Raw genomic sequence first — 26,941 nt, forward strand, 5'->3', positions numbered from 1 at the left:
TTTTTAAGACAGCATGCCCTCTCTCTTCTGATTGGCCAGCTCTCTGGAAGCCTTCCTTGGGTGGGCAGAATGCTGCAGGGCTGCCAGAGGAGTGCTGCTCTCCAGGTCTGAGAGAAGAGAGTCTCTGTAAGAGGTTTCAGAGGCTTAAAGACGTCTGCTGAAATTCTTGGTTTCATATCGGGGAACTATGCCGTGATTTACAGAACGAGGCGTTTAGCGCCCTCTACAGGTTTATCCTGGGATTACTCCAACACACATTTACCTCCTGATCTGAAACTGTGCCCACGTTTAGTTTAGACATCCAGCATTGTAACACTATATGAGAGTTTAAAGAATAGTTTAACTTTTATGAGTGAAGATAAATGATGATTAGTTCAGATCAAATCGATGAGATTCAACAAAAAGAGAAAATAAGACGAGATATTAACGTTGTGCATGTTTGTGTTCAGCCTCAGAATGACTTTGATGTTGTTTCACAATGTGATAAACATTTTGTCCTCATGATAAATCTCCTGTCTTTATTGATTTTTTATTGATTTTTATTTATAATACCAATAAGAACACAAGTCAACAATAAAGGTTCATGCCTTCTAGTATTACTCGTTCTTTTTCAGACAAGGTTTTTTATAGTCTTCAAATCCAATCTGGGGTCTTTAAAAGTCTTATTGTAATTGTGACAGATTTGAGGAGTTGTGCTAACATAATGAAGTTATAGAATCAGACTCATAGTGTGAGAAACCTGGACCAGAACCAGGAGGTGGATCAGCTGGTTCCTCCTGGACAGAGAGTCTGGATCGGCCTCTCCAGAGAGTCCTGGAAGTGGTTTGATGGCAGCGACTCCTCGTTTAGGTACTGGAGCCCGGAGAGAGCAGAACCTAACCCCTTAGACCCAAAGGAGGCTTGTGCTGCAGCAGACTTTAACAACAAAGGGGGCTGGGAGGACTGGATGTGTGACTGGAAGAGATCCTTCATCTGCCACTCTCTGGGTGAGTCACATGGGGTCAGATTTACTAAGCTCCTTAGTAAAGAGTATTAAATTGCGTGTTCACTCCAAAAGTTTGCACGTTTGGTTGGTTGGCGTTTTGCAGGTGATCTACTAAGAAAATTTGTGTGAATGACACCAGGTGCAAACCTTGTGGAGGCGGAGCTATTTAAGTTAGGTTGTTCTACTGGTTTACATCACGGAGAGTTTGGACAGAAAGCAGGATGACTGCAAGCGCAAAATAGGTATCAGTGAGAGAGGCAAATAAACACACAATACTTTCTAGTTATAGGAGATAAATCTGAATATTACAAAGAAACTGTGGTGATAAGAAAACCTCGGCATTAAACATGGCCTCTCTCTTCTTCTTCTTCTCTTAATCTTAAGAATGAAGTGTCATACATTAAACATGGCCTCTCTCTTCTTCTTCTCTTAATCTTAAGAATGAAGTGTCATACATTAAACAGGGCCTCCCTCTTCTTCTTCTCTTAATCTTAAGAATGAAGTGTCATACATTAAACATGGCCTCCCTCTTCTTCTTCTCTTAATCTTAAGAATGAAGTGTCATACATTAAACAGGGCCTCCCTCTTCTTCTCTTAATCTTAAGAATGAAGTGTCATACATTAAACAGGGCCTCCCTCTTCTTCTCTTAATCTTAAGAATGAAGTGTCATACATTAAACAGGGCCTCCCTCTTCTTCTCTTAATCTTAAGAATGAAGTGTCATACATTAAACAGGGCCTCCCTCTTCTTCTTCTCTTAATCTTAAGAATGAAGTGTCATACATTAAACAGGGCCTCTCTCTTCTTCTCTTAATCTTAAGAATGAAGTGTCATACATTAAACAGGGCCTCCCTCTTCTTCTTCTCTTAATCTTAAGAATGAAGTGTCATACATTAAACAGGGCCTCCCTCTTCTTCTTCTCTTAATCTTAAGAATGAAGTGTCATACATTAAACAGGGCCTCTCTCTTCTTCTTCTCTTAATCTTAAGAATGAAGTGTCATACATTAAACAGGGCCTCCCTCTTCTTCTTCTCTTAATCTTAAGAATGAAGTGTCATACATTAAACAGGGCCTCTCTCTTCTTCTTCTCTTAATCTTAAGAATGAAGTGTCATACATTAAACATGGCCTCTCTCTTCTTCTTCTCTTAATCTTAAGAATGAAGTGTCATACATTAAACAGGGCCTCTCTCTTCTTCTTCTCTTAATCTTAAGAATGACGTGTCATACATTAAACATGGCCTCTCTCTTCTTCTTCTCTTAATCTTAAGAATGAAGTGTCATACATTAAACAGGGCCTCCCTCTTCTTCTTCTCTTAATCTTAAGAATGAAGTGTCATACATTAAACATGGCCTCTCTCTTCTTCTCTTAATCTTAAGAATGAAGTGTCATACATTAAACAGGGCCTCTCTCTTCTTCTCTTAATCTTAAGAATGACGTGTCATACATTAAACATGGCCTCCCTCTTCTTCTCTTAATCTTAAGAATGAAGTGTCATACATTAAACATGGCCTCTCTCTTCTTCTTCTCTTAATCTTAAGAATGAAGTGTCATACATTAAACAGGGCCTCTCTCTTCTTCTTCTCTTAATCTTAAGAATGAAGTGTCATACATTAAACATGGCCTCTCTCTTCTTCTCTTAATCTTAAGAATGAAGTGTCATACATTAAACATGGCCTCTCTCTTCTTCTCTTAATCTTAAGAATGAAGTGTCATACATTAAACATGGCCTCCCTCTTCTTCTCTTAATCTTAAGAATGAAGTGTCATACATTAAACATGGCCTCTCTCTTCTTCTTCTCTTAATCTTAAGAATGAAGTGTCATACATTAAACAGGGCCTCTCTCTTCTTCTTCTCTTAATCTTAAGAATGAAGTGTCATACATTAAACAGGGCCTCTCTCTTCTTCTCTTAATCTTAAGAATGACGTGTCATACATTAAACATGGCCTCCCTCTTCTTCTCTTAATCTTAAGAATGAAGTGTCATACATTAAACAGGGCCTCCCTCTTCTTCTCTTAATCTTAAGAATGAAGTGTCATACATTAAACATGGCCTCTCTCTTCTTCTTCTCTTAATCTTAAGAATGAAGTGTCATACATTAAACAGGGCCTCTCTCTTCTTCTTCTCTTAATCTTAAGAATGAAGTGTCATACATTAAACAGGGCCTCTCTCTTCTTCTCTTAATCTTAAGAATGACGTGTCATACATTAAACATGGCCTCTCTCTTCTTCTTCTCTTAATCTTAAGAATGAAGTGTCATACATTGAGCAGGAGGTGCGAGCTGTGTCCTCTGTGGACCGGGTGCTCTACACTCACCGTTGTTGCGCAGCAGACAGCTGGTCAGCGCTGTGTCTGATCAGACATAAATGACCTGGTAAAAGGTATTGAAGACGGGGGTACAAGCAGTGGTGAGGTGCCCCAATCCAAGCGTCCTACAGAGTAGCAGCAGCAGCTTTAGAGGGAGGAGACGAGCGCATTATGGAGAGGAGCACACCGGAGGGGGTGAGCTGGGGGAGAGACGCACAACCTGAGAAAAATGAAATCCTCAGTTTAAAATATAATGTTGGTGAAAAGAGGGAAATAGGACGACATAAATGTAAATGTTGAAATTCTTTTGAATGCAGAGGCTGTGAATGTTCAATTTTGTTTGGATATTTGGCAACAACAGCCTGTAGTTTAATCATGGTGTTTCTCTTCTTTAACGATTAGAATAGTGAATCAAATAAAAAATAAATGCATGCCATTTATTTTTCTGTCATTTGAAACATGTAAACACATGAAAAACGATCTTTATGCCTTCTTTGATTGTTCCTATGTCTCCTCCTAACTTCAATAACAGCAGTCTGTTGTGTGTAACACTGATCTCCTGGATTAACACCTTCCTTTCAAAGGTGTTAAATACAGACACCGTCACAATCACCTCAGTTTATTGGTAAATCACAATGCGTGTACTAACTTCAGTTCTTAGTGTTTTCTCCTCCCAGTATTTTGCACGTTAGGACAGAAACGCCACATATTGAATATTCATTAAGTCAAACGTACTGAATGAACAATGTGTGTTGTTTTGATCATTTGAAAGATTCAATCCTCACTGCACGCTGTTAGTAGATCAGATAACACTTTTATTTGCTGGTGGTATCAAGTTTACACACAGTTTAAGACACACAAACCTTTAGTAAATCTGGCCCTGTGTGTTCCTGTCTGGATCCAGCATGAAGTTTTTCTTTTCCTCTCAGGGATCATTCAACAAGTGATCAGAGTGCAGAAGAAGAAGAAGCCCTCTGTGGATCTGAACCACTCTGCTGTAGAGGTGAATCATGTTTGACCTTTTTATGATTTCATGCAGAAATAACCAAATGACTCTCAGAAGAAAATGTAAATTTAAAATCAAATTTAAAAGTACCTCGCTGAGGATAAATTCAAATGACAGCAGCACAGGAAACAGTGTGAAGAGGAAGGAAACAAGGAGAGCTGTTTGAAAAGATGATAAATGATTTAATATTCTTTGATTCTTTAACAACGACACAACTGGACAGTTTAGGAAGCAGATAAAAGACTGCAGAGCTGTTTAATGGACAGTTAGGAAGTTGCCTTCAGGGACACTTCAGACTTTGTTTTGTCTTTATTGACATCAACTTGATTTCAGATGTTCTGTGTTAGTTGTTACATCTTTTCTTTCATTCATACAACACTTAGTAATGAATTAAGACTGAATGAGATTATATTCTATAAAATCATTATTATATTGAGCCTTTATTATTACTGTAAATATGAAACTGATCACTAACCTCTCTGTGTGAAGTAAAAGAAGAAGCCCAACCTGCTAAAACACAAATAAAAAACACTCTTTAGAAAAGAAAGCTTTTCCATTCTTTGCATTTACTTATAGGGGAGTATGTCTTGTTGTATTTTAATATGAGTAAAGGATTTATTTTATTTAACTGGACGTTTTTATCGTCTTTCTTGTGGTTCCATTCATTAGTTGTATTGTTTCCTACAACCCATGAAAGCAACACGGCATGACGTCACCACGTGCTGTTACCATGGACACGCGAGACAAACTCAAACTTCACAGTTTCACTCGGTTTCACTAAAGTCAACAGGAAAGTCAAAATCCTGCCAACACAGCGGGTAAATTAATGTGAGACAAGGTGAGTCAAAGTTTAAAATACAGAAGGAATACACAGCTTTTACTTTATTATTATTATTATTATTATAATTATTATTATTATTATTATTAATTACTGTTTGTTGTTGCTAATGTTAGCTAACGTTAGCTTAACTTCCGCTAACTACGTTTCACCTTTCAAGATAAAAGATAAAGATCAACTTTATTGATATATCTATCAAGATATCTTTATATATATAGATAGATATTATAAATATATTCATATATTTATATGATAGACTGTTAATATTAGGGTTAAGGCTGTGAAGTGATTAAAGTCTTTAATGTATTCATCTTATTGTTTGTAGATCATTTCAAATAACTACACCTTCAGTTTGATGACACAGAGACCTTCACTGTGGATTTATTTGTTTTCTTCTCTGTAGCCATGTGATGCTTCTTCTGCTGAGTCTCCGTGTCTCAGTGTCTCTGTGTCTCAGTGTCTCTGTGTCTCCGTGTCTCTGTGTCTCTGTGTCTCAGAGTCTCCGTGTCTCTGTGTCTCCGTGTCTCAGAGTCTCTGTGTCTCAGTGTCTCTGTGTCTCAGTGTCTCTGTGTCTCCGTGTCTCTGTGTCTCTGTGTCTCAGAGTCTCCGTGTCTCTGTGTCTCCGTGTCTCAGAGTCTCTGTGTCTCAGTGTCTCTGTGCCTCAGTGTCTCTGTGTCTCCGTGTCTCCGTGTCTCAGAGTCTCTGTGTCTCTGTGTCTCTGTGTCTCAGTGTGTCCATGTCTCTGTGTCTCTGTGTCTCCGTGTCTCTGTGTCTCCGAGTCTCCGTGTCTCTGTGTCTCCGTGTCTCAGTGTCTCTGTGCCTCAGTGTCTCTGTGTCTCTGTGTCTCAGTGTCTCAGTGTCTCTGTGTCTCCGTGTCTCCGTGTCTCAGAGTCTCTGTGTCTCAGTGTCTCAGTGTGTCCGTGTCTCTGTGTCTCCGTGTCTCTTTGTCTCTGTGTCTCAGAGTCTCCGTGTCTCTGTGTCTCCGTGTCTCCGTGTCTCAGAGTCTCTGTGTCTCAGTGTCTCTGTGTCTCAGTGTGTCCGTGTCTCTGTGTCTCCGTGTCTCCGTGTCTCAGAGTCTCTGTGTCTCAGTGTCTCTGTGTCTCAGTGTGTCCGTGTCTCTGTGTCTCAGTGTCTCAGTGTCTCTGTGTCTCCGTGTCTCCGTGTCTCAGAGTCTCTGTGTCTCAGTGTCTCCGTGTCTCAGAGTCTCTGTGTCTCAGTGTCTCCGTGTCTCAGAGTCTCTGTGTCTCTGTGTCTCCGAGTCTCAGTGTCTCTGTGTCTCCGTGTCTCCGTGTCTCAGTGTCTCAGTGTCTCTGTGTCTCCGTGTCTCCGAGTCTCAGTGTCTCTGTGTCTCCATGTCTCAGATTCTCAGTGTCTCTGAGTCTCTGTGTCTCCATGTCTCCATGTCTCAGAGTCTCAGTGTCTCAGAGTCTCTGTGTCTCAGTGTCTCTGAGTCTCTGTGTCTCAGTGTCTTTGTGTCTCCGTGTCTCAGAGTCTCAGAGTCTCAGTGTCTCTGTGTCTCTGTGTCTCTGTGTCTCAGAGTCTCAGTGTCTCAGTGTCTCAGAGTCTCAGTGTCTCTGTGTCTCTGTGTCTCTGTGTCTCTGTGTCTCAGAGTCTCAGTGTCTCAGAGTCTCAGAGTCTCAGTGTCTCTGTGTCTCTGTGTCTCTGTGTCTCAGAGTCTCAGTGTCTCAGTGTCTCAGAGTCTCAGTGTCTCTGTGTCTCCGTGTCTCCGTGTCTCAGTGTCTCAGTGTCTCTGTGTCTCTGTGTCTCAGTGTCTCAGTGTCTCAGTGTCTCCGTGTATACGTGTCTCTGTGTCTCAGTGTCTCAGTGTCTCTGTGTCTCCGTGTCTCCGTGTCTCCGTGTCTCCGTGTCTACGTGTCTCCGTGTCTCAGTGTCTCTGTGTCTCCGTGTCTCCGTGTCTCCGTGTCTCAGTGTCTCTGTGTCTCTGTGTCTCAGTGTCTCCGTGTATACGTGTCTCTGTGTCTCAGTGTCTCAGTGTCTCTGTGTCTCCGTGTCTCCGTGTCTCCGTGTCTACGTGTCTCTGTGTCTCAGTGTCTCCGTGTCTCAGTGTCTCAGTGTCTCCGTGTCTCAGTGTCTCCGTGTCTCCGAGTCTCAGTGTCTCAGTGTCTCCGTGTCTCAGAGTCTCCATGTCTCAGAGTCTCCGTGTCTCAGAGTCTCCGTGTCTCAGAGTCTCCGTGTCTCCGAGTCTCCATGTCTCCGAGTCTCAGTGTCTCAGTGTCTCCGTGTCTCCGTGTCTCCGTGTCTCAGAGTCTCCGTGTCTCAGAGTCTCTGTGTCTCCGAGTCTCCGTGTCTCCGAGTCTCAGTGTCTCAGTGTCTCTGTGTCTCTGTGTCTCAGTGTCTCCGAGTCTCAGTGTCTCTGTGTCTCAGAGTCTCTGTGTCTCAGAGTCTCCGAGTCTCCATGTCTCAGAGTCTCAGAGTCTCAGTGTCTCTGTGTCTCTGTGTCTCTGTGTCTCAGTGTCTCCGTGTCTCAGTGTCTCCGTGTCTCCGTGTCTCTGTGTGTGAACATTCAAACTTCAGATTCATTTAGTTTTTATTAAAGATGGAGACTGCACTGAAGTCAGGACGAGAGAAACCTGTCAGAGGGTCAGCAGGGGAGGACGGAGAGCCAATCAAGATGGAGGAGACGCCGAGGGGATCAGATACACTGTGAGAGTCAGACACACACACACACACACACACACACACACACACACACTGGTCATGTTTCTAACCTGACGGCGGATCTTCCCTCTCTTCTGTCTCCAGCTCTCTGAAGGAGGAGTCAGACTCTCTGAGTCCTGAGTCCTACAGGGTCCACTCCCCCAAAGAGACCCTCCTGTTGAACCTCGCAGAAAACTTCCAGAGTCAGTTTACTCACCTGTACCCTGAACGCAACGCTCTACTGCTGAGCCCGCTCAACGAGTGTGGAGTCAAGGTCCTCTCTCTCTATTCTCTCTATTCTCTCTATCATCCCTCTCTCTCTATTCTCTCTATTCTCTCTATCATCCCTCTCTCTCTGTTCTCTCTATTATCTCTATCATCCCTCTCTCTCTATTCTCTCTATCATCTCTATTCTCTCTATCATCCCTCTCTCTATTCTCTCTATCATCTCTATTCTCTCTATCATCCCTCTCTCTCTATTCTCTCTATCATCTCTATTCTCTCTATCATCCCTCTCTCTATTCTCTCTATCATCTCTATTCTCTCTATCATCCCTCTCTCTCTGTTCTCTCTATTATCTCTATCATCCCTCTCTCTCTATTCTCTCTATCATCTCTATTCTCTCTATCATCCCTCTCTCTATTCTCTCTATTCTCTCTATCATCCCTCTCTCTCTATTCTCTCTATCATCTCTATTCTCTCTATCATCCCTCTCTCTATTCTCTCTATTCTCTCTATCATCCCTCTCTCTCTATTCTCTCTATTCTCTCTATCATCCCTCTCTCTCTATTCTCTCTATCATCCCTCTCTCTCTCTCTCTCTCTCTATTCTCTCTATCATCCCTCTCTCTATTCTCTCTATCATCCCCCTCTCTCTCTCTCTCTCTATTCTCTCTATATTCTCTCTATCATCCCTCTCTCTATTCTCTCTATTCTCTCTATCATCCCTCTCTCTATTCTCTCTATTCTCTCTATCATCCCTCTCTCTCTATTCTCTCTATTCTCTCTATCATCCCTCTCTCTATTCTCTCTATTCTCTCTATCATCCCTCTCTCTATTCTCTCTATTCTCTCTATCATCCCTCTCTCTCTATTCTCTCTATCATCCCTCTCTGTATTCTCTCTATTCTCTCTATCATCCCTCTCTCTCTCTCTCTATTCTCTCTATAGTCTCTCTATCATCCCTCTCTCTATTCTCTCTATTCTCTCTATCATCCCTCTCTCTCTATTCTCTCTATCATCCCTCTCTCTATTCTCTCTATTCTCTCTATCATCCCTCTCTCTCTCTCTCTCTCTATTCTCTCTATCATCCCTCTCTCTATTATCTCTATCATCCCTCTCTCTCTATTCTCTCTATCATCCCTCTCTCTCTCTCTCTCTCTATTCTCTCTCTATTCTCTCTATCATCCCTCTCTCTCTCTCTCTCTCTATTCTCTCTCTATTCTCTCTATCATCCCTCTCTCTCTATTCTCTCTATCATCCCTCTCTGTATTCTCTCTATTCTCTCTATCATCCCCCTCTCTCTCTCTCTCTCTCTCTATTCTCTCTCTATTCTCTCTATCATCCCTCTCTCTCTCTCTCTGTCTCTCTCTCTCTCTATTCTCTCTATCATCCCTCTCTCTCTCTCTCTCTCTGTCTCTCTCTCTCTCTCTCTCTCTCTATTCTCTCTATCATCCCTCTCTCTCTCTCTCTCTGTCTCTCTCTCTCTCTCTCTCTCTCTCACTCTTTATTAACATGACAGATCAACAATCTATGTTGCCAAAGCAGTACAGAAAACATTTTGAACAACAAATGATAACAATATATACAGTAAACAAACACAACAAATATGAATAAAAGACATTCACAATAACATGAATTATTTTTTACAGTGTATTTCTATGAAACATTAAGTGTATTTTGTCTCATATTTATCAGCTCGTACTGCACACAGACTTTTCTCTCCACAGAGATAGAGCAGCTTCTGAGGATCAGGGAGATGGAGAAAGTCAGGATATTTATTCTCTTAAATCTTTATCCATGTCACAGTGGAGGAGGAAGTGAGATTCTCTCTGGGTAACCAGTTCTGTCTGTGACGGCCTGTTTCTCTGGTCAGACTGTGTCCACTCAGTCTGTACATCGTCATGGTTTTCCTTAGTTTCACATCCCTCACTGTGCTCAGCTTGTACTCTCTGTTTAGGCTCAAATAGAATTCTAATCGACTTTGTGATTTGGTGCTTTCCTTCCAATATTTCATATAATTGTCTTTTTGTTTTGAGATAATTTGGTTGGGCCAGATTGTTTGGGGTGTGTCCTGAAGCCCTGGTGTTTGAGGGCGGAGCTTCAGGATCAGCTGGCAGAGGGGGCTTTGAACTGGGTTCAACTCCTGGCACTGAAGGGCTTTGAACTGATAGGAGTGGGGGTCACTGGATTGGAGGTGTTTATAGAATGTGATGTTAATGATTAAAGGGTATTGGCTGAGTTCTGCCCTGCATGCATTACTGGCCGTGTGTCTGTGGACTCTCAGGATGTTTCTACACAGTTCTGCGTGCAGGGCTTCCAGCGGGTGTTTTTCCCATTTGGGGAAGTCTTGGTTGGTTAATGGGCCCCATACTTCACTACCATATAAAATGATTGGGTCTATTATTGAATTGAGAATTTTGAGCCAGGTCCTAATTGGAATGACAATCTGAATTTTTCTTTTGATGGCATAAAAAGTTCTTCTTCCTCTCTCATGCAGCTCATTCACAGCCATGCCAACATGTCCAGTGGGAGTGATGACTTAGCCTAAATATGTGTATTGTTTGGTGTGCTGGATTTCTATGTTTCCTAATGTGTTTCTCTGAGAGTTGGATCTTCTTTGGAAGGTCATTATTTTGGTTCATATTGACAGTAAGTGCCCATGTTTGGCTGAACTTGTGGAGGATGTCCAGGCTCTGCTGTAAACCCTCTGGGGAGGGAGACAGGAGAACCAGGTCATCAGCAAACATCAGACATTTGACCTCTGTGTCCTGCAGGGTCACACCAGGAGCTGTGGACTTCTGCACTTCTTCTGTAAATGTGTTCATATGTTAAAGAGGGTTGGGCTCATGTTGCAGCCCCCCCACGGTACTGCCTGAAATCATTTGTTCTTTTGTTTTTTAATTGCACATCTGTTATTTACATACATAGTTTTAATTAAATCATAGGTTTTCCCCCCTATGCCACTTTCTAGTAATTTGTAAAAGAGTCCTTCATGACAAATGGAGTCAAAGGCCTTCCTGAAGTCTACAAAACAAGAATACAGTTTCTTTTTCTTTTGGTGTACATGGTGCTTAATGAGACATCATAATAATAATAATCTATCTCTCTATTCTCTCTATCATCTCTCTCTCTCTATTCTCTCTCTTCTTTATTCAGTCATCATGTCAGTTTATCATCTCTCTCTCTCTCTATTCTCTCTATCATCTCTCTCTCTCTCTCTCTCTATTCTCTCTCTTCTTTATTCAGTCATCATGTCAGTTTATCATCTCTCTCTCTCTCTATTCTCTCTATCATCTCTCTCCCTCTATTCTCTCTATCATCTCTCTCTCTCTCTATTCTCTCTCTTCTTTATTCAGTCATCATGTCAGTTTATCATCTCTCTCTCTCTCTATTCTCTCTATCATCTCTCTCCCTCTATTCTCTCTATCATCTCTCTCTCTCGCTCTCTCTATTCTCTCTATCATCTCTCTCTCTCTATTCTCTCTCTCTCTCTCTCTCTCTCTCTATTCTCTCTCTTCTTTATTCAGTCATCATGTCAGTTTATCATCTCTCTCTCTCGCTCTCTCTATTCTCTCTATCATCTCTCTCTCTCTATTCTCTCTATCATCTCTCTCTCTCTATTCTCTCTATCATCTCTCTCTCTCTCTCTCTCTCTCTATTCTCTCTCTTCTTTATTCAGTCATCATGTCAGTTTATCATCTCTCTCTCTCTCTATTCTCTCTATCATCTCTCTCTCTCTCTCTCTCTATTCTCTCTCTTTATTCAGTCATCATGTCAGTTTATCATCTCTCTCTCTCGCTCTCTCTATTCTCTCTATCATCTCTCTCTCTCTCTATTCTCTCTATCATCTCTCTCTCTATTCTCTCTCTTCTTTATTCAGTCATCATGTCAGTTTATCATCTCTCTCTCTCTCTATTCTCTCTATCATCTCTCTCTCTCTATTCTCTCTATCATCTCTCTCTCTCTATTCTCTCTCTTCTTTATTCAGTCATCATGTCAGTTTATCATCTCTCTCTCTCGCTCTCTCTATTCTCTCTATCATCTCTCTCTCTCTCTATTCTCTCTATCATCTCTCTCTCTATTCTCTCTCTTCTTTATTCAGTCATCATGTCAGTTTATCATCTCTCTCTCTCTCTATTCTCTCTATCATCTCTCTCTCTCTATTCTCTCTATCATCTCTCTCTCTCTATTCTCTCTCTTCTTTATTCAGTCATCATGTCAGTTTATCATCTCTCTCTCTCGCTCTCTCTATTCTCTCTATCATCTCTCTCTCTCTATTCTCTCTATCATCTCTCTCTCTCTATTCTCTCTCTATTCTCTCTCTTCTTTATTCAGTCATCATGTCAGTTTATCATCTCTCTCTCTCTCTGTCTCTCTCTCTCTCTCTCTCTCTCTCTCTCTCTATTCTCTCTCTTCTTTATTCAGTCATCATGTCAGTTTATCATCTCTCTCTCTCGCTCTCTCTATTCTCTCTATCATCTCTCTCTATTCTCTCTATCATCTCTCTCTGTCTCTCTCTCTCTCTCTCTCTCTCTCTCTCTATTCTCTCTCTTCTTTATTCAGTCATCATGTCAGTTTATCATCTCTCTCTCTCGCTCTCTCTATTCTCTCTATCATCTCTCTCTATTCTCTCTATCATCTCTCTCTCTCTATTCTCTCTCTATTCTCTCTCTTCTTTATTCAGTCATCATGTCAGTTTATCATCTCTCTCTCTCTCTCGCTCTCTCTATTCTCTCTATCATCTCTCTCTCTCTATTCTCTCTATCATCTCTCTCTCTCTCGCTCTCTCTATTCTCTCTATCATCTCTCTCTCTCTATTCTCTCTCTATTCTCTCTCTTCTTTATTCAGTCATCATGTCAGTTTATCATCTCTCTCTCTCTCTCGCTCTCTCTATTCTCTCTATCATCTCTCTCTCTCTATTCTCTCTATCATCTCTCTCTCTCTCGCTCTCTCTATTCTCTCTATCATCTCTCTCTCTCTATTCTCTCTATCATCTCTCTCTCTCTCTCTCTCTATTCTCTCTCTTCTTTATTCAGTCATCATGTCAGTTTATCATCTCTCTCTCTCTCTCGCTCTCTCTATTCTCTCTATCATCTCTCTCTCTCTATTCTCTCTCTTCTTTATTCAGTCATCGTGTCAGTTTATCATCTCTCTCTCTCTCTCTCTCTGTCTCTCTCTCTCTCTCTCTCTCTCTATTCTCTCTCTATTCTCTCTCTTCTTTATTCAGTCATCATGTCAGTTTATCATCTCTCTCTCTCTCTCGCTCTCTCTATTCTCTCTATCATCTCTCTCTCTCTATTCTCTCTATCATCTCTCTCTCTCTCGCTCTCTCTATTCTCTCTATCATCTCTCTCTCTCTATTCTCTCTATCATCTCTCTCTCTCTCTCTCTCTATTCTCTCTCTTCTTTATTCAGTCATCATGTCAGTTTATCATCTCTCTCTCTCTCTCGCTCTCTCTATTCTCTCTATCATCTCTCTCTCTCTATTCTCTCTCTTCTTTATTCAGTCATCGTGTCAGTTTATCATCTCTCTCTCTCTCTCGCTCTCTCTATTCTCTCTATCATCTCTCTCTCTCTATTCTCTCTCTTCTTTATTCAGTCATCGTGTCAGTTTATCATCTCTCTCTCTCTCTCTCTCTGTCTCTCTCTCTCTCTCTCTCTCTCTCTCTCTATTCTCTCTCTTCAGAAGTTTGTTTCTACGACTCTTCGGCCGACACCAATAAACCACCCGGAGTTTTTCACCTGGGACGGCTGTGCCAGTTTAGTGTCTGACTTCCTGTCCCTGGTCCCTTTGGATCCTCCTGAAGACCTGGTGAGAGACGATCATATGATCCAGCAGAACACCTTCACCCCATGGTGAAGACAATGTGCTGAAAGAATCTTTAATCTTCACATCCTGTTAGCTCATTTCTTTATTGAATTTGTTTCGAACATCAAATATTATTTTATTAAAGCTCAGACTGCAGGATAAACCGGACGATTTCAGGTCCAATTCCCCGGGGTGTTTCAACCCTATCCACACAGATTATTTTGTAGTGTCAGCAGTATGAAGATCCAATCTTTACCTCCCTGATCTGCTCAAACATGTTTGTTATTTAGGATTTCAAATATCAATGATTACGTCATGACTACAAAAACCACCAGAGACGAGGGAGGACAGTAACTATGGCGACCGGCAGCCAGACACAATGCTTACGCTCGGCTGGACACCTGAAATCATCTGACCGTTACAATCTGACCTCCGGCTCTCGCTGAAGAACAGATCAAACAACAAATGTGTTGTGGAGACACTGTGACGATCCATGCTGCCCTCGTCTCAGAGTTTCAGATTCAACACAATGTGAAGTTTCTTTCTTAAATATTGAATCAGATTTACTGATACAGCCACACCCATAGTCTACAAATACATAATACACACACACCCTTTGTACACATGAGCGCCTGAGGTGGATGTAAGGGTTGACCCTTTTATACCTGGTGTTCACAAACAACAAAAACAAATGCAAAACAACAAATAACCAGAAAATGGCTGCTACATATCAATAAAGTCTGAGGCATCCAATACTGCAAACTCCTGCACACATTGAAATGTAGCCGTGACTTAATGTTGTCATTGTTGTGAAGCGTCAGCTCCTCTGCTCCTGTCTGTCTGTAGAGACACAAACTTCACTTTAGGTTTTAAATGGATCCCCGCTGCTCTCTCTCTTTCTATTCAAACAGAACTGAAGTTAGCTGTTGTACGTTTGGAGACATGTAGAGACTCTTGGACATGTTGTGTGTATTATTATTATTAAAAGGGTTATTAAATGATATTATGTGTCCCAGCCCAGGACTCTCTTCTCCTCCACCTCGGTGCTGCAGAGTCAGAGAGCCACATGTTTTGAGTTTGCCTCCCTGCTGTGCAGCCTGCTGCTCGGCGCCCACTACGACGCCTACTGTGTCAGCGGCTACGCTGTCAGAGAGATGTGTCTGCAGGACCAGAGTCTGCAGGAGTGCCCCCTGCTGGACAAACAGGTGGAGGTAGGCACTGCTCTGGTCCATATAAACTAACATGCACAGCCCACAGTGTGACTTACAGAATATTAAGTATTCCATGTTGTGCAGAGTGTGACGTCAGAGCAGGAGCCACAGGACAACAAATACACACCCAAACCACAGAGGGAGCTGAAGAGTCTTTTTTTGATGCAGCAAGAGAAGAAGAAACAGGACACTGAAGCGGCGCTGCTTCAGAAACAGAAAGTTCTGGAGGTACAGTGATTCTTTTTCTGTGAAATCATTGATGTTACGGCTGCAGCTTTAATTTAACACAGAGAGGTTGAACTATTAAAAAGTCAAATCTATAGACCATGAGAGCGTTATAATAAAGATTAGAAGAGTAAGCAAAGGTTTAAGGGAGAGTTCATACCTGGTCTGTGTGTGTGTGAGCAGCAGAGTGAGCAGCGACCCCCTGACCCCCTGAGGGGCCTGCGCAGACACTGCTGGGTGCTCGTGCTCTCAGGGAGCCTCAGCGTACAGGAAAACTTCTTCATCGACCCTCTGACAGGAAACAGATACCCTACTGACCACGACCACTTCCTGGGCATCGACAGCGTGTGGAACAACCTCAACTACTACGCCAACATGCAGGACTGCAGCAACGGCTGTGCTGTGAGTCTCCAACAACTTACCCATAATGCACTGCTAGAATATAATCCATCTCTGCTTCCTTCTAATGTGTGTGTGTGTGTGTGTGTGTGTGTGTGTGTGTGTGTGTGTGTGTGTGTGTGTGTGTGTGTGTGTGTGTGTGTGTGTGTGTGTGTAGAATATGGTGTATGACCTGGAAGATGTAAACCTGTGGGAGCCACTTTTGTTTGGTGCGACCAGTAAGAAGCAGCTGATTCTGGAAGTGTTGAAAAGGAAGGAGAACAAGATGATGAAGAATATTATTGAAGATGAGAAGGTACGTGTGTGTGTGTGTGTGTGTGTGTGTGTGTGTGTGTGTGTGTGTGTGTGTGTGTGTGTGTGTGTGTGTGTGTGTGTGACCGACAGACCCATGCAGAGCTGGATAGACACTGAAGCTTCAGAGTCCACCACATGGTGACCTGTGTGAGCATGGACTCTAGAGAGGGCGGGGACAGGTCTTTGTAATGTTTAGAATTGAACCCTTCTTTTCTTTTTGTTAAAGTTTCTGCTCGTTACCTTCTCATCTAAATGTTTCCACCTGCAGTAGTAAATTATTTGATCTGCTCTTCTACAAAAAGACTTGACATGAAAAAAGCAAAAGTGTTGTCACTGATAAACCTGCGTTGACACGTAAAGAAAAATGTAGTAAACTTAAATTCCACACATTGTTTTGTTGTTTATTTTGAAGGTGGAGCAGGAGAAGCCCAGAGTTTTTGAGATGCCCAGATCCTGGGTCAGTTGCATCACAATCTCTAAAAAAGGTACCATAACTCCATGTTAACACCATTTAACTGATGGTGCTCTGTGAAGGACTCCACCCTAACCCCTCCGTCTGATACTCCATCTTTAAACGTGGAGAAGAATAAAATATGTTCTTTCTTAAAGATCGGAGCACAGGCTGACGTTTTATTTTTTATTTTTTTATTACTTATATTTTATTTGCTTTTCTTAATGAAGATACATCAAAATAAACACAGTATACAATCTTTGGTGTCAGTTAACAATAGTCAGTTTAGCCTCCTTTGAAATCGTCCATTCTCTTCAGACTTTGTGATGGGTTTTAAAGTCAGTCCACTTTATCCATTTTCCTTGGCAAGCAGATTGTTGTAGTCTTAAATTGTGTGGGGGGGGGGTCCTCCTTACACCACTTTCTTGTTATAGCTTTCTTTGATGCCACCAGTAGTATTCCAGCCAGGTATCTGTCTTTGCTTTGTATATTGTGTTAAATTTCCCAGATACAGCACTTCACAAGTCTTAGGAAGTTCATAACTTAAACTTGCTTTCATTCCTTTCCACACTTCATCCCAGTACTCAGTCATTTTCACACATTGCCAAAAAACATGAGCGCGATCAACATCATGTTCCCCACACTGTCTCCAGCCAGGCTGTGGGACAAGTGAGAATCTTCCTTTAAGTTTTGGTGTGATGAAAAATCTCACAATATTTCTCCAGCCGTATTCCCTCCACATTCTAGAGCTTGATGTTCTACTCTGTGTCCTACACATGTTATGCTACTCTTCCTTGGTTATTTTTTTCTTTTTTCCCATTTATCTCTAATGTACAGAGTTGAAGTTTTTCTATTTCTCACCATATTTTGATACAACACTGAAATTACTCTCTTGACTGTACCTCTGTATGCATTACATATTGTTACAATCAATCCATTTAATTCACATGGGGAATCCGGCTTTATGTCCTTATTGAAATAATCTCTGATTTGTAGGTACATGTAGAAATCTTGTTTTCTAAGTCATATTCTCTCATTAGTTTTAGAAAACTTTTGATTTTTCCTTTTTCAATTAATGTGTCAATTATTGTTATGCCTCTATCTGCCCACTGTTTAAACAGGCTGACGTTTTTTAAACAGAAACAGTTTTTAGCTACTCTTTATTTTTCAAACCACCGGATCAGAACCAGACTCATGTAGAACAGACAGAAACCTGGATCAGAACCAGACTCAAGTAGAACAGACAGAAACCTGGATCAGAACCAGACTCAAGTAGAACAGACAAAAACCTGGATCAGAACCAGACTCATGTTGAACAGGCAGAAACCTGGATCAGAACCAGACTCATGTAGAACAGACAGAAACCTGGATCAGAACCAGACTCATGATGAACAGGCAGAAACGTGGATCAGAACCAGACTCAAGTAGAACAGACAGAAACCTGGATCAGAACCAGACTCATGTTGAACAGGCAGAAACGTGGATCAGAACCAGACTCAAGTAGAACAGACAGAAACCTGGATCAGAACCAGACTCATGATGAACAGGCAGAAACGTGGATCCGAACCAGACTCATGTTGAACAGGCAGAAACGTGGATCAGAACCAGACTCATGATGAACAGACAGAAACCTGGATCAGAACCAGACTCAAGTAGAACAGACAGAAACCTGGATCAGAACCAGACTCATGATGAACATGCAGAAACCTGGATCAGAACCAGACTCATGTTAAACAGACAGAAACCTGGATCAGAACCAGACTCATGTTGAACAGGCAGAAACGTGGATCAGAACCAGACTCATGATGAACAGACAGAAACCTGGATCAGAACCAGACTCAAGTAGAACAGACAAAAACCTGGATCAGAACCAGACTCATGTTGAACAGGCAGAAACCTGGATCAGAACCAGTGTCAGTAATAATGGTTAAAGGATGTGTAGTATTAGCATTAACAGCTAAGTATGATAATAGATTTAACATTAGCAACTGTAATGATGATGAAATGAGATAATTCAATTTATAAAAATGATAATAGATGTCAGGCTGATGTTATAGTTGAAGCGTCTGGAGTCAGGGGGTCCATAGCAGCAGGCCGTCCCCACCAACGATTCAGAGGAACCTACGAGACACGAGAGCTCAGGAACTCCCAGGAAAAGCTGTGGTTAGTAAGTAAGATTTACAGATAGTGACATGCAGTAATATGATGTGAATGCACAGGGAGAGATAGGAGCTCAAGGTTCCAGTTCCCCCGGTAGTTTTAGCCTAGAGCAGCATAACTAGGAGCTGGTCTATACCTTTGCCAGCCCTAACTATACATACATTTAGAGACTGTAGGTACCACAAGCAGGTCTGATAACTGAAGGCTTTACCTCCGATAGTACATTTAGAGACTGTAGGTACCACAAGCAGGTCTGATAACTGAAGGCTCTACCTCCCATAGTCCATTTAGAGACTGTACCACGAGCAGGTCTGATAACTGAAGGCTCTACCTCCCATAGTACATTTAGAGACTGTAGGTACCACGAGCAGGTCTGATAACTGAAGGCTTTACCTCCGATAGTACATTTAGAGACTGTAGGTACCACAAGCAGGTCTGATAACTGAAGGCTCTACCTCCCATAGTCCATTTAGAGACTGTACCACGAGCAGGTCTGATAACTGAAGGCTCTACCTCCCATAGTACATTTAGAGACTGTAGGTACCACGAGCAGGTCTGATAACTGAAGGCTCTACCTCCCATAGTACATTTAGAGACTGTACCACGAGCAGGCCTGATAACTGAAGGCTCTACCTCCCATAGTACATTTAGAGACTGTACCACGAGCAGGCCTGATAACTGAAGGCTCTACCTCCCATAGTACATTTAGAGACTGTAGGTACCACAAGCAGGTCTGATAACTGAAGGCTCTACCTCCCATAGTACATTTAGAGACTGTACCACGAGCAGGTCTGATAACTGAAGGCTCTACCTCCCATAGTACATTTAGAGACTGTAGGTACCACGAGCAGGCCTGATAACTGAAGGCTTTACCTCCCATAGTACATTTAGAGACTGTAGGTACCACAAGCAGGTCTGATAACTGAAGGCTCTACCTCCCATAGTACATTTAGAGACTGTACCACGAGCAGGTCTGATAACTGAAGGCTCTACCTCCCATAGTACATTTAGAGACTGTACCACGAGCAGGCCTGATAACTGAAGGCTCTACCTCCCATAGTACATTTAGAGACTGTACCACGAGCAGGCCTGATAACTGAAGGCTCTACCTCCCATAGTACATTTAGAGACTGTACCACGAGCAGGCCTGATAACTGAAGGCTCTACCTCCCATAGTACATTTAGAGACTGTAGGTACCACAAGCAGGTCTGATAACTGAAGGCTTTACCTCCCATAGTACATTTAGAGACTGTAGGTACCACAAGCAGGTCTGATAACTGAAGGCTCTACCTCCCATAGTACATTTAGAGACTGTACCACGAGCAGGTCTGATAACTGAAGGCTCTACCTCCCATAGTACATTTAGAGACTGTAGGTACCACGAGCAGGCCTGATAACTGAAGGATCTACCTCCCATAGTACATTCAGAGACTGTAGGTACCACGAACAGGCCTGATATCTGAAGGCTCTACCTCCCATAGTACATTCAGAGACTGTACCACGAGCAGGCCTGATAACTGAAGGCTCTACCTCCCATAGTACATTTAGAGACTGTAGGTACCACGAGCAGGCCTGATAACTGAAGGCTCTACCTCCCATAGTATATTTAGAGACCGTAGGTACCACGAGCAGGTCTGATAACTGAAGGCTCTACCTCCCATAGTACATTTAGAGACCGTAGGTACCACGAGCAGGCCTGATAACTGAAGGCTCTACCTCCCATAGTATATTTAGAGACCGTAGGTACCACGAGCAGGTCTGATAACTGAAGGCTCTACCTCCCATAGTACATTTAGAGACTGTACCACGAGCAGGCCTGATAACTGAAGGCTCTACCTCCCATAGTACATTTAGAGACTGTACCACGAGCAGGCCTGATAACTGAAGGCTCTACCTCCCATAGTACATTTAGAGACTGTACCACGAGCAGGCCTGATAACTGAAGGCTCTACCTCCCATAGTACATTTAGAGACTGTAGGTACCACAAGCAGGTCTGATAACTGAAGGCTTTACCTCCCATAGTACATTTAGAGACTGTAGGTACCACAAGCAGGTCTGATAACTGAAGGCTCTACCTCCCATAGTACATTTAGAGACTGTACCACGAGCAGGTCTGATAACTGAAGGCTCTACCTCCCATAGTACATTTAGAGACTGTACCACGAGCAGGCCTGATAACTGAAGGCTCTACCTCCCATAGTACATTTAGAGACTGTACCACGAGCAGGCCTGATAACTGAAGGCTCTACCTCCCATAGTACATTTAGAGACTGTAGGTACCACAAGCAGGCCTGATAACTGAAGGCTCTACCTCCCATAGTACATTTAGAGACTGTAGGTACCACAAGCAGGTCTGATAACTGAAGGCTCTACCTCCCATAGTACATTTAGAGACTGTACCACGAGCAGGTCTGATAACTGAAGGCTCTACCTCCCATAGTACATTTAGAGACTGTAGGTACCACGAGCAGGTCTGATAACTGAAGGCTCTACCTCCCATAGTACATTTAGAGACCGTAGGTACCACGAGCAGGCCTGATAACTGAAGGCTCTACCTCCCATAGTACATTTAGAGACCGTAGGTACCACGAGCAGGCCTGATAACTGAAGGCTCTACCTCCCATAGTACATTTAGAGACCGTAGGTACCACGAGCAGGCCTGATAACTGAAGGCTCTACCTCCCATAGTATATTTAGAGACCGTAGGTACCACGAGCAGGTCTGGTAACTGAAGGCTCTACCTCCCATAGTATATTTAGAGACCGTAGGTACCACGAGCAGGCCTGATAACTGAAGGCTCTACCTCCCATAGTACATTTAGAGACTGTACCACGAGCAGGACTGATAACTGAAGGCTCTACCTCCCATAGTACATTTAGAGACCGTAGGTACCACGAGCAGGCCTGATAACTGAAGGCTCTACCTCCCATAGTACATTTAGAGACCGTAGGTACCACGAGCAGGCCTGATAACTGAAGGCTCTACCTCCCATAGTACATTTAGAGACCGTAGGTACCACGAGAAGGCCTGATAACTGAAGGCTCTACCTCCCATAGTACATTTAGAGACCGTAGGTACCACGAGCAGGCCTGATAACTGAAGGCTCTACCTCCCATAGTACATTTAGAGACCGTAGGTACCACGAGCAGGCCTGATAACTGAAGGCTCTACCTCCCATAGTACATTTAGAGACCGTAGGTACCACGAGCAGGCCTGATAACTGAAGGCTCTACCTCCCATAGTACATTTAGAGACCGTAGGTACCACGAGAAGGCCTGATAACTGAAGGCTCTACCTCCCATAGTACATTTAGAGACTGTAGGTACCACGAGCAGGCCTGATAACTGAAGGCTCTACCTCCCATAGTACATTTAGAGACCGTAGGTACCACGAGCAGGCCTGATAACTGAAGGCTCTACCTCCCATAGTACATTTAGAGACTGTAGGTACCACGAGAAGGCCTGATAACTGAAGGCTCTACCTCCCATAGTACATTTAGAGACCATAGGTACCACAAGCAGGCCTTTTAACTGAAGGTTTAGAGACTGAAGGTTTAGAGACTGAAGGTTTAGAGACTGAACCACGAGCAGGCCTGATAACTGAAGGCTCTACCGCCCATAGTACATTTAGAGACATGTTCCCTGATGCTTTGTTTCATTTTGTTTGTCAGACTTGGAGAACCGCTGGCCAGAAAAGAAGAAGGTGACCCTCTACAGGAAAGCAAAGCTCGAGAGGTTTGCAGAGTACTTGAGGATAGACGGCCTGGTCACAATGCTGACTACATACAAAGACCTGGACTGTGAGTGGTAACAGGACATTTTAGATACCTTTTGTTATTGTATGAAGCAATAGGAGGAGGAAGCTAAGTATTTTAACCACGGCCCCTAAAATACAATTGTAGGAACTTAGTGAGCATAAATCATGTGTAGCTTTATGACAGGTGAATGACATGTTTGTGTGTGTTGAAGGTACTGAGGTCGTCAGAGTGAAGGAGTGGTATCAACACAGGAAGGACCACCTGGAGGAGAGGGAGGTCAACAAGGTCAACAATGTCACCACAGAACGCTTCAAACACGGGAGACGTTTCCATCTTCTATGTAAATCTAACATCAACGAGACACAAACAGAATTAATGTGAGGCGATCAGGCAGCAGAGAGAAGACCAAAGTGTGACTGTGGAGCATCTTCACTTACCGTTTAGCTCGCTCATCCTGCCTCCTCCATCCGATACAACACACTTCAGATTCTGTGCAGATTAAAAAAATTAGTTTAAACATGAATGATGTTGAAGGAGGATCTTATTAGTTCTACAATCTTAAAATCATATGTTTTACTTTCAGCTGATTTCAACGCGTCCACCATGAATAAAACAGTTTCCCTTCGATAGGATGAAGAGTAACAAATATTAGCATCTGAAGAAACGTCAGTTTATTAAAATATAATTTAATAATTTATCAAGGGAACTTTTCTCCATATTAGATTTAAAAACTTCACTCATACATCTGAAACTTTTCAACACCTCAAAGTTGAGCTGGGGTACCCAGGTCTTCTACACTTCCTGTCACAGTACTGAAAAAGATTATTTTGATCTTGTTGAATATTAAAGTCCTGGCTCTCAGTCTGCTGAGTGTGTATTTGTTCTGCACAGTTCACAGGTACACAGACAGCAAGAATGACATGGTGTTCAACAGAGCTGCTCGTGTGGATGATCTGGTGCGGAGGGTGGAGTCAGCTGGTGAGATGACGGAGTTCTTCGAGGGCAGGAACAACCTCCTGTACTACCGCCATGCTGTTTTTGATCGACATGTCCAGTTTTCAAAACCTGATGTGTTTGCTGATCAGGAGAACCGATGGCTGAAGGTACAAATATCTAAACCAGGAGCAACAGAAACACACTCACTTACCCTCAAATCACAGCTACCCAATCAGGAGAGACTTCATTAACATTGACTGATGATTTATTTACAAGTTAAGAAAAGAATGTCCCCATCAGGATGTCTTCATTAAAAAGGGTAGTGAGGCCGTGAGCCCCCCCCCCCCCCCATGGAGCCGGACTCTTATATGTTATCACTGACTTAACCCAAAATAATAACAACTCATTTACATCTGTGTGTGTGTGTGTGTGTGTGTGTGTGTGTGTGTGTGTTCATGTGTGTGTGTGTGTGTCTGTGTGTGTGTGTGTGTGTCTGTGTGTGTGTGTCTGTGTGTGTGTGTGTGTGTGTGTGTGTGTGTGTGTGTTCATGTGTGTGTGTGTGTGTGTGTGTGTGTGTGTGTGTCTGTTCATGTGTGTGTGTGTGTCTGTGTGTGTGTGTGTGTCTGTGTGTGTGTGTGTCTGTGTGTGTGTCTGTGTGTGTGTGTCTGTGTGTGTGTGTGTCTGTGTGTGTGTGTGTGTGTGTGTGTGTGTGTGTGTGTGTTCATGTGTGTTCATGTGTGTGTGTGTGTGTGTGTGTGTGTGTGTCTGTTCATGTGTGTGTGTGTCTGTGTGTGTGTGTTCATGTGTGTGTGTGTGTGTCTGTGTGTGTGTCTGTGTGTGTGTCTGTTCATGTGTGTGTGTGTGTGTCTGTTCATGTGTGTGTGTGTGTGTCTGTGTGTGTGTGTTCATGTGTGTGTGTGTGTGTCTGTGTGTGTGTCTGTGTGTCTGTGTGTGTGTGTGTCTGTGTGTGTGTGTGTGTGTGTCTGTGTGTGTGTGTGTGTGTGTGTGTGTGTGTTCATGTGTGTGTGTGTGTGTGTGTGTGTGTCTGTTCATGTGTGTGTGTGTCTGTTCATGTGTGTGTGTGTCTGTGTGTGTGTGTTCATGTGTGTGTGTGTGTGTGTGTGTGTCTGTTCATGTGTGTGTGTGTCTGTGTGTGTGTGTTCATGTGTGTGTGTGTGTGTGTGTGTGTCTGTTCATGTGTGTGTGTGTCTGTGTGTGTGTGTTCATGTGTCTGTGTGTGTGTCTGTGTGTGTGTGTTCATGTGTGTGTGTGTGTGTGTGTGTGTGTGTGTGTGTGTGTGTGTTCATGTGTGTGTGTGTGTGTGTGTATGTGTCTGTTCATGTGTGTGTGTGTTCATGTGTGTGTGTGTGTGTGTGTCTGTTCATGTGTGTGTGTGTGTGTGTTCGTGTGTGTGTGTGTGTGTGTGTGTGTTCATGTGTGTATGTGTGTGTGTGTGTGTGTCTGTTCGTGTGTGTGTGTCTGTGTGTGTGTGTTCATGTGTGTGTGTGTGTGTGTGTGTGTGTGTTCATGTGTTCGTGTGTGTGTGTGTGTGTGTGTGTGTGTGTGTGTGTGTGTGTTCATGTGTGTGTGTGTGTGTGTGTGCCTGTTCATGTGTGTGTGTGTTCATGTGTGTGTGTGTGTGTGTGTGTGTCTGTTCATGTGTGTGTGTGTGTTCATGTGTTCGTGTGTGTGTGTGTGTGTGTGTGTGTGTGTGTGTGTGTGTGTGTTCATGTGTGTGTGTGTGTGTGTGTGTGTGTGTGTGTTCATGTGTGTGTGTGTGTGTGTGTGTGTGTGTGTGTGTGTGTGTGTGTTCATGTGTGTGTGTGTGTGTGTGTCTGTGTGTGTGTGTGTGTGTTCATGTGTGTGTGTGTGTGTGTGTGTGTGTGTGTGTGTGTGTGTGTGTGTGTTCATGTGTGTGTGTGTGTGTCTGTGTGTGTGTGTGTGTGTGTCTGTGTGTGTGTGTGTGTGTGTGTGTGTGTGTGTGTGTGTGTGTGTGTGTGTGTGTGTTCATGTGTGTGTGTGTGTGTGTGTGTGTGTGTGTGTCTGTGTGTCTGTGTGTGTGTGTGTGTGTCTGTGTGTGTGTGTGTGTGTGTGTGTGTGTGTGTGTGTGTGTGTTCATGTGTGTGTGTGTGTGTGTGTGTGTGTGTGTGTGTGTGTGTGTGTGTGTGTAGAAAGTGGTGGAGCGCTTCCATCGTAACTCATCTAAACCTGCCAATGAGGACGTGGCCGAGCGAGTGTTCCTATTGGCTGAGAGACGTATAGAGTTGACCTATCACGTAGAGGAGAACCGAGTCATCGCTTCAACGAGGAGCTTCATCAAACCACGAGAGTCGACCGAGAAGGAGAAGGCCGAGGACTTCACACCTCACATGGTCTCCAGCTTCCAGGTACACAAACCAGGACCTTAAAAGTCTTTGAACCAGGACCTTAAAAGTCTTTGAGCTGCTCCTGGGATCATACACTGTGAAGTAACATGCGTGTGTGTATGGGGGGGGGGGGGGTTCAGGTGGATTCGTCTGAGGAGACTCTGAACACCCTGGCTCTGTTTGATCTGCTGACGGCTCTGATGAGGGACGAGGAGGAGGCGGTTCTACAGATCATCCAGTCCTTGAAGGAGGTAACATCATCCTGGATTAACCTTGAAGCTGTCACACGGGTCTGTTCCTGCTCCCTTTAGACTGATTACAGGTCCTGGTCTTCACTGATCCTATAACAGCCAATCAGAGCCTGAGTTCAAAGGAGGTGCCTGCACCTGTTCTAATATTTCTATACTCGGCCAATCACACGCGACTGTGTGATGACTGACGTTTCCTGTAGCCAATGAAATCCTGAACACGTTGACATGCACACACTGAGGAGAGTGTTTTAATAATGAGATATTTACACCAAGAGAGGCGATGAGTCATGAAGTATTTAAAACAGACACATCTATGTAAAGTCATTAAACATCCCCATGGAGCTGCTCCACTGAGCCTCTGACCAGCCAATCGTCTCAGATTCCACTTTTTAGAGTCGCCCCCTAGTGATCAGAAATATGAACTAACAATCTGAGCCGTCACTGGAAACAAGAAGCAGTTGGTAGTGAAATCCTGAAACATCTTATCTGACCCCAAACATGTGAAAATAGGAGGTTAGAGAGCAGTGTTTGAATCATTCAGAGTCTTCTCAAGTCTCTGTTCTTTTTCATTTAGTTCTGTGTTCAGAAATAGAAAACCAGCTGTGAGGTAACAGAAGGGAGTCACACAGTAGCTTAATGAATTCTTCTTCCTGTTTGTGTGAGTAGATGAGGGACATCACGGCGTGCAGAAAAGAGGAGCAGGACAGCGTTGAGCTTCACCTCTCACCGTGGACGACCATGGGAGCTGAGAGAGCGCGCAGCCAGAGGCAGGAAATGGTAAGAGAAACTCACAGTATGTGAAAGTATTCCTGTGAGAGAGACAGAAGCTCTGCATGATGTCATGTTGTTGTAGGAGCGCGTGGCTGCAGACGAGCAGCTCTGGCTGCAGCAGAAGAAACACGACATCCTGGCTCCCTTCATGATCAAACTGAACAACCCAAAGACTCTGAGCCATCAGGACGCCCTGCAGGTCCACCACCACTGTTTAACCCAGTTCACACAGAGACTGGTGGAGCAGGCCAACCTCATCCAGGAGCGCTACGACAAGGTGAAGCACAAGAGTACT

At 43.3% G+C, this 26,941-nt stretch overlaps 1 protein-coding gene across 1 annotated transcript in view; it reads left to right on the forward strand.

The window, feature by feature from the left end:
• Positions 1-5,029: 5,029 nt before the first annotated feature.
• LOC132960307 (dynein regulatory complex subunit 7-like) overlaps positions 5,030-26,941 on the forward strand; it is a 22,468-nt gene continuing 556 nt past the window's right edge. The window contains exons 1-16 of the mRNA XM_061033188.1: positions 5,030-5,135; positions 7,693-7,799; positions 7,899-8,067; positions 13,701-13,826; positions 14,840-15,034; positions 15,119-15,262; positions 15,443-15,661; positions 15,816-15,953; positions 16,365-16,437; positions 22,236-22,364; positions 22,534-22,662; positions 23,214-23,425; positions 25,430-25,645; positions 25,765-25,875; positions 26,542-26,652; positions 26,729-26,923. Of these exons, the coding sequence (XP_060889171.1) occupies positions 7,693-7,799; positions 7,899-8,067; positions 13,701-13,826; positions 14,840-15,034; positions 15,119-15,262; positions 15,443-15,661; positions 15,816-15,953; positions 16,365-16,437; positions 22,236-22,364; positions 22,534-22,662; positions 23,214-23,425; positions 25,430-25,645; positions 25,765-25,875; positions 26,542-26,652; positions 26,729-26,923 (2,274 nt within the window). The 5' untranslated portion in view covers positions 5,030-5,135. The remainder of the gene's footprint in view (positions 5,136-7,692; positions 7,800-7,898; positions 8,068-13,700; positions 13,827-14,839; positions 15,035-15,118; positions 15,263-15,442; positions 15,662-15,815; positions 15,954-16,364; positions 16,438-22,235; positions 22,365-22,533; positions 22,663-23,213; positions 23,426-25,429; positions 25,646-25,764; positions 25,876-26,541; positions 26,653-26,728; positions 26,924-26,941) is intronic.

The sequence above is a fragment of the Labrus mixtus genome, unplaced genomic scaffold (assembly GCF_963584025.1).
Source record: "Labrus mixtus unplaced genomic scaffold, fLabMix1.1 SCAFFOLD_129, whole genome shotgun sequence".
Taxonomy (NCBI): Eukaryota; Metazoa; Chordata; class Actinopteri; order Labriformes; family Labridae; genus Labrus; species Labrus mixtus.